We start from the raw sequence: 12,325 nt of genomic DNA on the forward strand, positions 1-12,325 counted from the left end.
GAATTATTTTTTATGCTGTGCATAAAATCATTTTTGCATGTTCAGATGTGCGAGGATAGACAAGAATTTAAGATAAAAAGTTTTCCGAAACCGGACAATCAGCCAGCGCCAGCCAGCGCCACAGTCACCACCACAACCACATGAAACGTTCATTGCCAGTTTACGCTGAAAATGTTTATTGGTCGACACCACAGGTCGTTCATTTTCAGCGCAGATAATGCATACAAAATCAGTGGAATATTTTCATAAATTCCACAAAAACTATGATTGACATAATCATATACATTGGGTTGTACATTTGCATAAATTCACCAAGAACAAAAATTGTCTTACACATCATAGATGGCATTGTCCACTATGTATTAGCTTACTGTTTTTTGTTCTTGTTTCCAGCTTCACCAACAAGCTGTCAAATTTTACTAGACTGGTCACCGGGTTACTTCCCTTTATCTACCGCTTTCTGCATCCGCTCATTAGACCATCATCAAAAAACTTATATTGGCAACTCTAAAAAACAATAAACATTGTGTTTTAGCCCAATTAAAGCACATCGATTAAATACATAATGTCTGTCATTCACCACCAATCCGGCGGTACGCGCCCACACAACTACGTTATGGTGGAGTAAGGGGATGGCGGTGGGGTTGAAAATTTTCGCACAGTTGTTTGGGACGTCTGGCACTGGCTACCGCAGATGCAGAAATGGCAGAGAGACTGATCTTGGGCCGGCTGGCCAATGGGAAGACGGCATTCCGCTCATTAGTTATGCATATGACCTGTGCTCTGGCACCGTCTATACACCACAATCTCGCTTCTCTTCACACCCAAAAATATCATTTATGCTGTGCATAAAATCATTTTTGCATGTTCAGATGTGCGAGGATAGACAAGAATTTAAGATAAAAAGTTTTCCGAAACCGGACAATCAGCCAGCGCCAGCCAGCGCCACAGTCACCACCACAACCACATGAAACGTTCATTGCCAGTTTACGCTGAAAATGTTTATTGGTCGACACCACAGGTCGTTCATTTTCAGCGCAGATAATGCATACAAAATCAGTGGAATATTTTCATAAATTCCACAAAAACTATGATTGACATAATCATATACATTGGGTTGTACATTTGCATAAATTCACCAAGAACAAAAATTGTCTTACACATCATAGATGGCATTGTCCACTATGTATTAGCTTACTGTTTTTTGTTCTTGTTTCCAGCTTCACCAACAAGCTGTCAAATTTTACTAGACTGGTCACCGGGTTACTTCCCTTTATCTACCGCTTTCTGCATCCGCTCATTAGACCATCATCAAAAAACTTATATTGGCAACTCTAAAAAACAATAAACATTGTGTTTTAGCCCAATTAAAGCACATCGATTAAATACATAATGTCTGTCATTCACCACCAATCCGGCGGTACGCGCCACCACCTGATGACTCACATCAGGTACCGCCACCAATCAAAATCGACCTTTCTCGGAAAGTTGCACTGCACACTTTCTTATAATCCCAGGCTGCACTGCACACCTGTGATCCCATGTTAATGTTCTGCTGCACTGCACGCAGACATGTGCCTGACCTCCCCCTTTCTGTTGCACTGCACACAGAGAGAAGCCCTACGTTTTACCTGATCTACCAGTTGTGCACCCTGATGTAAGACAAGAAAGCGTTAGAAGACCATCTGCCCGCCTGACGGATTTGAGCGTCCGATGCCCCGTTCCGAGCCATGTGGGAGGCACCCCCAATCCTAAAGCTATGCGATTTGAAGTTCTGTTTGGGCAGGCCACAAAATTGGAAAACCAACTGTAGTTGCTCGTTGAATTCCCTGGCCGTTATGGGTGGCCCCGACATAGCTCGGAACAACGGCCCCGTTGCGTTCCCACGAATGCTCATGTAGGCCCGCATGGCCTCTACCGCGCATGGGACGCCTGCCTTGGCTTTCTCTACGGTATGGGTAACTGGTTTTGCGCTAGATTTGAAATTGCGGAACGTTATGGTCAATGCCTGTCCGTCCAGTCGGACATCTCCCCTATGCAATACGTTTTCTGGTTCCCGGGATACCGCCATTTCCCCCACCCGCAATAATGAGTGAAAGGCCAAGGTGCACATAGCCCGGAAACGTATCTTCTCGTAGTTCTCCCCAATGGCCACCTCGCTCTTCTCCATAATTGAGTTAAGGATAGGGACAGTAATGGGCAACCTTGTATCCTTCCCTTTGTCACCCACCCTTTTGCACCCCTGCAGTAGTCTTTTGACAGTATAATCAATAGTGGGATCCCCTAACCCATTCAATTTATGGACGCAACTGATTGCTGAAACTGCGGACATCACCGTTGAAGCCGCCTTCCCTTCCTCATGCAACGAACCAATGTACAGACACACCGCTGCAGTGCTCATTGGCAAGGAAGTAGAAAACCCTCTCTGTTTCAAAAAACTAGTCACGCTCACCCAGGTCCTTCTATATGCTTGTTGTGTCCCTTTGGCGTACGAGGCTGTCAACAGCTCTCCTAGTCGCCTATCCCCCCCAATTGTTCTGGCAGAGGTGAAATCCCAACCGGAAGTGGCTCTGCATGTGGACACAATTGCCGGAACCTCGTCATCTGAAAACGAGACAGCGCATCAGCAATTGCATTGTCAACACCCGCAATGTGTTGTGCTCGGACAACAATATTGTTCCGTAAACAGCACAAGACCAATTGTCTCACCAGAATCATCACCAGGGGTTCTTTTGATGTCTGCTTAGTAATTACGGATACTAAATCTAAATTATCTGTATGAATGACTAAGTATTTGTTCTGAAAGGCCAGCGCCCATGTCTCCAGAGCCAAAACGATAGGATACAATTCCAGTAGGGTGATATTTTGGAGTCGCCACCAGTCGGACCACCTACCCTGAAACCACTGCCTACCGAACAAAGCCCCGTATCCCACTGCCCCGGATGCATCCGTCACTAAATCCAGCTCTTCTGAGGATACTTCCTTGTTCATGAGAAAAAAGCACTTCCCGTTAAATGACTGCAGAAAAGTTAGCCAAGTCTTCAAATCCTCTTTCACCCCTTGGTTCAGCCTCACGAAGAATAGCTGAGAGCGTATGCCTCTAATCAAGTCGATCAATCTCCTCAAGAACGCCCTCCCTGGCACCACTGCCTGGCAAGCAAAGTTCAGCAACCCTATGACCGACTGAATTTCCTTCACTGTTGCTTTCTTCTTTTGTAGTAGGTTCTGTATTTCTTGGGCACACTTCGTGAGTTTTTCCACCGGCAGCCGAATTTCTCTTTCGATTGTGTCTATCTCTATTCCCAGGAATGTCAACCTCGTCTCTGGGCCCTCCGTCTTATCAGGTGCCATGGGAACTCCTATTTCCTCACACAAACCCAGAAATTTGTCTAGGTATTCTTTGCCTAGCTGCTTCGATACTGCCGCAAGGAAAAATTCATCCAGGTAGTGCACTAATGGTATCCCTAACTTCTGAACAGCAATCCACTCCAAAGCCGTGCCTAGTTCTTCGAACAAGTGACAAGACGAAGAACAACCCATCTGAAGCGAAAGATCAACATAAAAACTTCCTTGCCAGCTCAGTACGAAGAGGTTTTGGTCACTAGGGTGAATAGGCAACAACCTAAAAGCTTTCTCCACATCAGTTTTTGCCATAAATGCTGTATTTCCTACTGTCTGCACTAACTGTACTGCATCTTGCACATTGGCATATGACACTGTGGCCATGTCTTCCTCTATGAAATCATTTATGGATGCCCCCTTCGGGTGAGATAGATGATGTATCATCCTATACTTTCCTTTCGTCTTTTTCTCTACCAAGCCGATTGGAGAACATTGGAACTGAGTAAAAGGAATATGCCTAAAGGGACCTACTAACCTCCCCTCTTCTATTTCCTTCTTTATGTGCGCTTCTACTACTTCTGGCATTTCTTCTGCTGACTTCAGGTTCTTCTGAACTACACTATTTGGGGCTCCTGTGAACCCTACCCGGAAACCCTCTCTGAATCCCTGTATTAAAGCCCGCTTCTTCTGTGGATCGTACCCTTCCAGCCACTTTTCCAGCTTGTCCGCCTTCACTGGCGTGGCCCCCGTGCCCCAGTCTTCATTTCTTTCCTTCTCCTGCTTCTTTTCCCCCCCGTCCCGCTCGAAAGGGGTGCCCTTTGGCGCTGCATTTTCGGATTGCGTGTTGCCCCCCACACTGCGAGCAAAAGTGCTTGAAGCCACAATTGGGGCGGCTGCAAGATCCCTGTTCATTGAACTGGAAGCAGAAGCCCCCCACTTTGGCTGGGTTTCCACTTCCATTCTTCCCCCCTGCGCCACCCTGCGGCTTCTTCTTTCCCCCGTCATGGGTCTGGGTGGCAGGCTCTAAGCGGGTGGTGGCGAACAGGTCCGCGTCGCTGTCCCCCCATGCCCTTTCTCCTGCAGCAATTGCGAGCCGGTAGCGGTAGTCATAGTCCCGCCAATTGCCCTGCAGCTCATGCAGGGTACACACCCGAGCAAAGTGGGCACCCAGGCCCCTGTGTACCTCTTTCGCTCTGTCCTGTAGTATAGTGGTATAAATGTTCCAGGCCTTCACCCACTCTGTGAAGGTTAACAGTTTCTTTTCTTTCTTCTTCTTCTTCTTCTTTTTGTCTTCATCGTCCTCATCCGAGTCCTCCTCCAGCATTTCCTTCGGGTCCGCGGGCAGGAGTATTGCGAACCTAACCGCCACACCGCTCCAGATCTTTTCCTTTATTGTCTTTGGCACGTGTAGGTCAATGGGCAACATTTTCTGGTTGCCGGTTGCCCACGCCTGTGTACCGCTAGTGTTAGATTGCTCACCGGAGTGTCCAGAGTGCCCAGCCATGCCTGAGTTGGATTTTCCACCCGTAGAGGTGGTTGATCCTGCGGGCGATGCCTCAGGCGCCGGCGTCTTGGCGGCCCGAATCTCCGCAATCTCCTTCCTCAGGGCCTTCTGCTCAGCAAGGAGCTGGGTTAGCGACTCCTTCACGCCCATTTCGTCCTCTCCTTCAGCCTCCTCGTCTCGAAACCTCTTCGGGGGCTGCTTTGAGGGACGCCCCGGTCGCTTGGTTGGACGCTTCGACATCCTGAAACATTTCAAAGGCCACTAAGCATCAGGGGCCTATTTTTTTTTTTTTTTTTTTTTTTTTTTTTTTTTTTTTTTTTTATATATATGCAGCACGGGCTGTACCAATAAAACATTCCCCATGAAGTCACAACCGGTTCTACCAAACCAGAACCAACAATGACGTCACTCCAGAAGCTGGAAAGGATATTCCCTCCTATTCCACTCCCGGCATCAAAGCTCTGCGTCTGGCGTCTTCGGTAGAACCCAACCACTTCAGTCTGGGAATAAACCTTGGTACCCCGTTCGTGCTGCATCTACACTCCTATTGTGGTTCTGCCCTCAGCACGAGAGTACACCTAAGAAAACACTGTCAATCTGATCATGCAGCACGGGCTGTACCAATACACATTCCCCATGAAGTCACAACCGGTTCTACCAAACCAGAACCAACAATGACGTCACTCCAAAAGCTGGAAAGGATACCCCATCCTATTCCACTCCCGGCATCAAAGCTCTGCGTCTGGCGTCTTCGGTAGAACCCAACCACTTCAGTCTGGGAATAAACCTTGGTACCCCGTCCGTGCTGCATCTACCCCTATTGTGGTTCTGCCATCAGCACGAGAGGATACCGGCTATCACTATTAGCCCCCACTTCCCTCTCACCCGCTGAACAACCACAACACCTTCTTACCTCATTGGTCTATATGCCGACTGTCCAACAGAACTTTTCTCAGTGCTCTGTACAGTAGCATGTGCCCCGACCCTGACAGATGAATCCCATCTGCTAAAAAATGTTTCTGATACTGAGCAAACTTCTCTGCTGGAGGGAAAGCCACGTAGTGGGGGAACAAACCCACTATCCTGTGTGCCGTTTTCAGCTGTTGATGAAGAAGCCTATTCACCTCCCTGGCTATGTCATTGAAACCCCCCCAGCCACTGTATCTCTGTGTCATCCCTGACACCACCACTACTGAGTTTGCCAATGTTTGCACCCTCACACACAGATGCCACAGCTCACGAAACACTTTATTCGGTGTCGTTCCGGGAACAATATTATTGTCCCCCACCATTAGCACTATCACTCCCCATTTTTTCCGGGTGAAAATGGCCCTGTTCTGTTCTAGCATTGATTCAACGTCGCTTATTTTTCGGCCCCCTCTCCCATCGAATATCTGCTCAAAACCATCAAAACCTAAATCTGGCCGCACCCCCTCATCTGTGTTCACAAATCGCTGAAACCTCCACGTGAAAGAGTGCCCGACCACCGCACAACTTGTAAACATTTTCGCTCCCGCCGTCTTTCTTCACAAAGAAACTAGTCACGTGACCGAGCGATTCGCGTTGCCACTGCTCGGACCAATTTTAATGCCAGGAGAAGATGATACTGTCTTCTTTTCTCCCTGAACACTTTTACTGACGGCTGTCAGCTAATTGTACCATCACCGTCTACCTAGCTATCACCCTCGTTCCTTCGAGTGTCACTCCCGGCAAACGTGAAACCACGTGTTTCTGCCTACGGTGCCACGCTGTCTCCCAGTTTCCCAAACTCCAAACTTTCCTTGCAGACAACTAATTGGCCCCACTCGAGCCTATTACCGCTGTTTCGATCTCAATCGCCCCTCTCGACAATCAAGCAACAAAACAAAACAAAACAAGGTAAAAGTACGTGTACCTTCTCTTTCCAAAATCCTTGAAACGTTGAAAATTTTCGCACAGTTGTTTGGGACGTCTGGCACTGGCTACCGCAGATGCAGAAATGGCAGAGAGACTGATCTTGGGCCGGCTGGCCAATGGGAAGACGGCATTCCGCTCATTAGTTATGCATATGACCTGTGCTCTGGCACCGTCTATACACCACAATCTCGCTTCTCTTCACACCCAAAAATATCATTTTGTTCCGCCGAAAAAGCAAAAGTGTCCACCGAAAAATTAAGTGGGGGAGGCAAAAATGGTTCTAAAAACTGAATTTAATGGCAAACTTGGAGCTCAGATGACACCAAATTGCACCATTCTTTGTTGAGAAAAAAATTCCGGACCCCCCTAGTAAGGCCATTACTTAAATATTTTCAGCCTTTTTGACCTTTTTCAATTCCCATGCCTGAATAAGTTCATTTGCAAATTGGTTGCTTGATAATTGCACACACCAATTTATTGATTTTATTTTATATTTTACAAAGAACATGAAGCAGTTCTAAAACAGAAGGAAGTATATTAGCTAAGTTGATAAAATGTAAAGAAGATGTGTAATCACAAAAATAACACTGACAAGACTGAATGTGACAACAAACATATCTATACTGGCCAACCCGAGAACTATACCTCTGTCTGAGTGCTGACATGTAGGGTATCGCTGAGAGGCTGATCAGTCACAATCACATCAATATGAGTTTGTGGTGAATCAGTTGAATCATCACAGGACTGAATATCAGGAGTCGCACCCGCCAACATGTCTGCAACAACCTGCAAACAAAAGCATTCCCCCAAAATTATACCAACCACCCATCGACTTAGAGACAAAACATCAAAACTTTATTTTCTAATAGCTAGTGCACTTTCTTGACCATGATGCATACACCCTCTCATTCCCACACTAACATTCTCACTAACACTCTTCATATTCATAATCAATGCTCATACTGACGGTCTTTCCTTCTTCAGGTGCATTGCCAGCCTGATCATGAAATTTTAAAATATCTTGATCTTCATGTCCAGTAAGAGTATTCTCAGTCAATACACAAGAATAATATTGGAAGAAAGTTGGCGAAAACCATGCAGTGACATTTGTACAAATGCACAATGAATGTAAATTTGTCAGAAATTAAATGTAATGACTCCAAACATTGTGCAACTTCATAATTGTTCTCCTTACCCTTTGGCGTTCCCGTTTAGCAAAAGCTCCTCTGCTCACACTTTGGCCCACAGTGGTGGTACAAATCGGCGTTGTGATAGCCATTGTCAATTCTGTCACAGTGCACCTGGCTCTGGATACTGAGGTGACAGTACTTGACTTCGTTGCCGTCAAAAGTGATGTTGCTGTCAATGGTAGCAGACGACATGGCTTCTGCACTGTTGGCACTGACTTTGGAACTAGCCTACAACTCGTGTTTAATCCAAAGCTTGCTGCAAGTGCAACTTTTGCAGGATAGCAGTCAGAGTTAAAATGCAAACTGCATATTCTCGAATTTTGATTTGGTGTCCCAAACTTCGCTCTGGAAGTTTGCACAAACTTGACCCACTGCCTCCGAGTTTCGGTATCATCAGGAAACCTGTGCATGGTATGGCCCTTACCATGATTGTTGCTGCACTCAGCGACAGCACAGGCGAAGCCATATCTTCTCTGCTTCGAAGATGGAATCTCTTTTGGAACATACGTACTAGCAGTGGCAGCGCTACTATCACCGTCGGCCATGTTGCTCTTGTAGGCCGTGTTACACTCATGACGTCACTGGCACCGGGGGCTGTCTCTCGCAGAATGGACAGGTGCGCGGAATCGGTTTTTATTCAATAAAAAATCAGCCACGCAAAATTTTACAAAACGGTCTTCGGAACATTTACCAGATTGCTATTACACATGTTTTCGGCGAATAAAAATGTTGCACTTTAGTAGGCCTTTAAGGTTGGCTTAGTTTTTTTAAGCTGTCTTTTATGTTTGAAAGAATTCGTATTTGAACTTGGAGGATGGGCGGAGAGAAAAGAAACCTTGGCCTACTGGCCCTTCGACGTTGCCAAAGCCGCCCACGCTCTCTCTCTCTCCCTCTGTCTATATCTCTCTGTCGCTCTCTGTCTTTCTCTCTCTCTGTCTGTCTCTCCCTCTCTCCCCCCTCTCTCTCTCTCTCTCTCTCTCTCTCTCTCTCTCTCTCTCTCTCTCTCTCTCTCTCTCTCTCTCTCTCTCTCTCTCTCTCTCTGTCTTTATCAAGTGTAAACAATCGTAGGGGGAAAAAGAATGTTGAATTTAACTCTATCTTGCCAGCGTTGCTGAAAGTAGTTTTCTGTAATTTTTATGCTTTAAAGTGTAAGCTGCTCATTTGCAAAATTCCTCAATGTCGACCTGGACTCTTGTTTTTATGTGCAAGTAATTTGTCAGTCTTTCTCCGCCTTCCATCTGATTGGTTCCTCTCTTTTTTGGAACGTTTCTCTCTCTGCTTTGTTGTGGCGTCATATGGGATTAGAGGTCGCCGTCAATTCCGTCCTATAGATCAATATGAGGCTTATATCGCGCGTATTCCGTGGGTACAGTTCTAAGCGCAGGGATTTTTTTATTTTTTTAATTTTTTTTATTTTATGCAATTTATATCGCGCACATATTCAAGGCGCAGGGATTTATTTATGCCGTGTGAGATGGATTTTTTTTACACAATACATCACGCATTCACATCGGCCAGCAGATCGCAGCCATTTCGGCGCATATCCTACTTTTCACGGCCTATTATTCCAAGTCACACGGGTATTTTGGTGGACATTTTTATCTATGCCTATACAATTTTGCCAGGAAAGACCCTTTTGTCAATCGTGGGATCTTTAACGTGCACACCCCAATGTAGTGTACACGAAGGGACCTCGGTTTTTCGTCTCATCCGAAAGACTAGCACTTGAACCCACCACCTAGGTCAGGAAACTTACTTACTTACTTACTGCCTTTCACGCCTGGGGGGGAGAAAATTGCTAACGCCCTGACCCAGGGTCGAACTCGCAACCTCTCGCTTCCGAGCGCAAGTGCGTTACCACTCGGCCACCCAGAAATCATCAACTTCGGTTATCTTAATAATTTGAAGTGCTGTCATTCGTGGAATAGAACATTGGAGAAAAAACACCAAAGGGCAATATTTCAGTTGAGAGAGTCTTACCGTGAGATGTCCTCTGGTACTCCAACACCCACTCCCCCGTCGTCATGACCTGGCTGCCTTCCATGTTCTTATTTCTGATTGTAAGTTTGTTTTGAAGACATCACCATAAGCCGTAGGCTTGTTGTTGTTTTCACTTTATGCTAATGTGAATTTCAGAATTAAAACATTGTTTACGCCAACACCCTTTCGCTTCGTGTACACTACATTGGGGTATGCACGTTAAAGATCCCACGATTGACAAAAGGGTCTTTCCTGGCAAAATTGTATAGGCGTAGATAAAAATGTCCACCAAAATACCCGTGTGACCCGTGAAAGGTGGATGCAGCGCCTATAGGCTGTTGATCTACTGGCCGATGTGAATGCGTGATATATTGTGTAAAAAAATCCATCTCACACGGCATACGCGCTTTGAACTTCGGATAAGGCGCTATATAAATACCCGTTATTATTATTATTATTATCATTATAAGAACATACCCCAAAAATCAACAACCTGACTGCTTCGTGTGCAGAGTGGGAATTGTTTATGAATCATTTACTGGATTGCCAGAAGCATCAGTTGAGAAATTAATTCATTACAAGGTATGTGTCGATTGAACATTGGATTTCACTTTTTTTAGCAATGTGACGTCAGAGTCCGACAAAAAGTCTTTTAGGCGGGTAACAGAGACTACAAAAGAGTATAATTTTGTGTACGGTCAATCGTAAAAAAAAAAGGGGGATTCTAACTTAAATCGATCGATACATAAATGATATTTGTATTTTTGACCAAAATATGACATTTGACACAGATCTCGACAGTCATATTGTTCACCACGACAGCTCGCGCGGTCACGGAGTAACACGGACTATCTCTATCTGTGTAAAATGTCATATTTTGGACAAAACACAAATAACGTATAATAAAAACAATCCCACCCTGCGCGTGATTCTGGGTATGTGTCCCAGTGAAGGGATGATCCCATCCCTTGTAGGAGCCTGGCCATATCTTTCATCTGAGATGGCGAGTCGAATCGTATACACGGCAAGGACTGTGCCTCCAATCCCGACATGACAGCTAGAGTCTTCTGCTTGAGAAGACGGGCAAAATGCGCGCGAAGGAGAGTTGAAGAAAATAGTATCTATTTGGTATTGCCTTAAGTAGGAGTGAGACTTTGCCCAGGCCGACGACCCTCAACGACATACTACTGCATGGTCGCGTGGAGGCTCTAACAGTCCACCAGCTTCATATCCAGAGCTAGACTCCAAGTGTCAAGGCGATCGACAAGAAGAAAAAGATATTAGCTCAATTGTTGACCGAATTGTCCACAAATTAAATGAAGATGTTTAGTACCTTTAACGTTAGGCAGATTTGCTTGACGAGAGAGGTGATTAAAGCGAAAAGAATAAGGGGTTTTGTTGATGGTGGTTTTACTCAGAGGCGAAATGGAAGACATTGAATACGGTGTGGCCTTTAATTAACCGGTGTTATTTTAAGCCTAATGTCACAAACTCTGCCCAAGTCCAGCCGTGACTTATTTGGTAATTCGTGCATGAGCTGGGTTTCGTGCGGTTTTGGCTCAGATGGGTGCCTATACAGAGACTCAGTGTGTGTCCGTGGATATGGACAGCCAATCGCGGGAGTGTATTCACGCACGTGGGGTTGCGTGATGCGTGAACGAGTCACAGGCTCGAAGGTCACTGCTGTGTAAAACTGTGAAGAGAACGGATGGTTGATGTGAATGCTCTATCCGGCCGACCGGCGTGTTGATGTTTTATTCGACCCCGGAGACAAGTTGTGTTCCAGCTGTCTTGGTGTGGCTTCAAGGGTTCTACGGTGGTCAATCCTCGAACGGCAAGGTGTGTTGAAATTCTGTAGTTTTTCTCTCCTTCCGTGCTCAGGGTCAAAATTTGTTGGTTCGGTAGTGTTTGTGTATGAGAGAGTTTTAGTTTTTTTTAGTTTCCTGGGTTGGTGTCATTTTATGTGTAGGGTGTCGGGGGTAGAAAGGGGAGAGGGAAAATGGGAAACAAGGGAAAGGGGGTGGACAGTTTTTCATTGTGCAAGAAGTAGGAAGGACGAGAGAGGGAATCTAAATTTGAAGATAAATGGAGTCCCCTTGGCACAAAGGACCTGTGCTGAAATGGCTCAAGCACAAGAAGTGGGGAGTGCGAGTAGGCTGGTGGAGGGAAGAAAAGAGTGTCAGCAGTTGCTGCGAGTGAACTTATGTGTGGGAAGGATTTATTTTTATGGAGGGTGTATTTAAGGTAGAGAGCGTTAATTCCAGAGAAGAGTCGTGTAGTAGGTGCAAGTACGGAAATTTGGAGACGAGGTACGGGAGGTTTTAAACGGGAGTTCACTGTCAAGACAGAAGACGGGGGGTTGGTTGTAAATATGTGACGTCATCACGGTTAGAGAAAGAGGAAAGAACGAGGT

The 12,325-nt window shown here is 45.8% G+C and overlaps 1 protein-coding gene across 5 annotated transcripts; it reads right to left on the reverse strand.

Moving 5' to 3' along the window:
- Positions 1 to 836: 836 nt before the first annotated feature.
- Positions 837 to 6,969, reverse strand: LOC138956994 (uncharacterized). Of its 5 annotated transcripts, none has more exons than XM_070328176.1 (3): positions 6,741 to 6,969; positions 4,822 to 5,087; positions 837 to 2,604 (listed from the first exon to the last, which is right to left on the reverse strand). In XM_070328176.1, exons 2-3 carry the CDS (start codon positions 5,084 to 5,086, stop codon positions 1,637 to 1,639), a joined length of 1,233 nt encoding a protein of 410 aa, XP_070184277.1. In that variant the 5' UTR covers position 5,087; positions 6,741 to 6,969; the 3' UTR covers positions 837 to 1,636. The 5 variants fall into 5 exon arrangements, with proteins under 5 accessions (XP_070184277.1, XP_070184280.1, XP_070184279.1 ...); XM_070328179.1 differs by having other exon boundaries at positions 837 to 1,601; positions 2,453 to 2,604; positions 4,822 to 6,969; XM_070328178.1 differs by having other exon boundaries at positions 837 to 1,601; positions 2,453 to 2,604; positions 4,043 to 6,969.
- Between the last annotated feature and the right edge of the window lie 5,356 nt (positions 6,970 to 12,325).

The sequence above is a fragment of the Littorina saxatilis genome, unplaced genomic scaffold (assembly GCF_037325665.1).
Source record: "Littorina saxatilis isolate snail1 unplaced genomic scaffold, US_GU_Lsax_2.0 scaffold_999, whole genome shotgun sequence".
Taxonomy (NCBI): Eukaryota; Metazoa; Mollusca; class Gastropoda; order Littorinimorpha; family Littorinidae; genus Littorina; species Littorina saxatilis.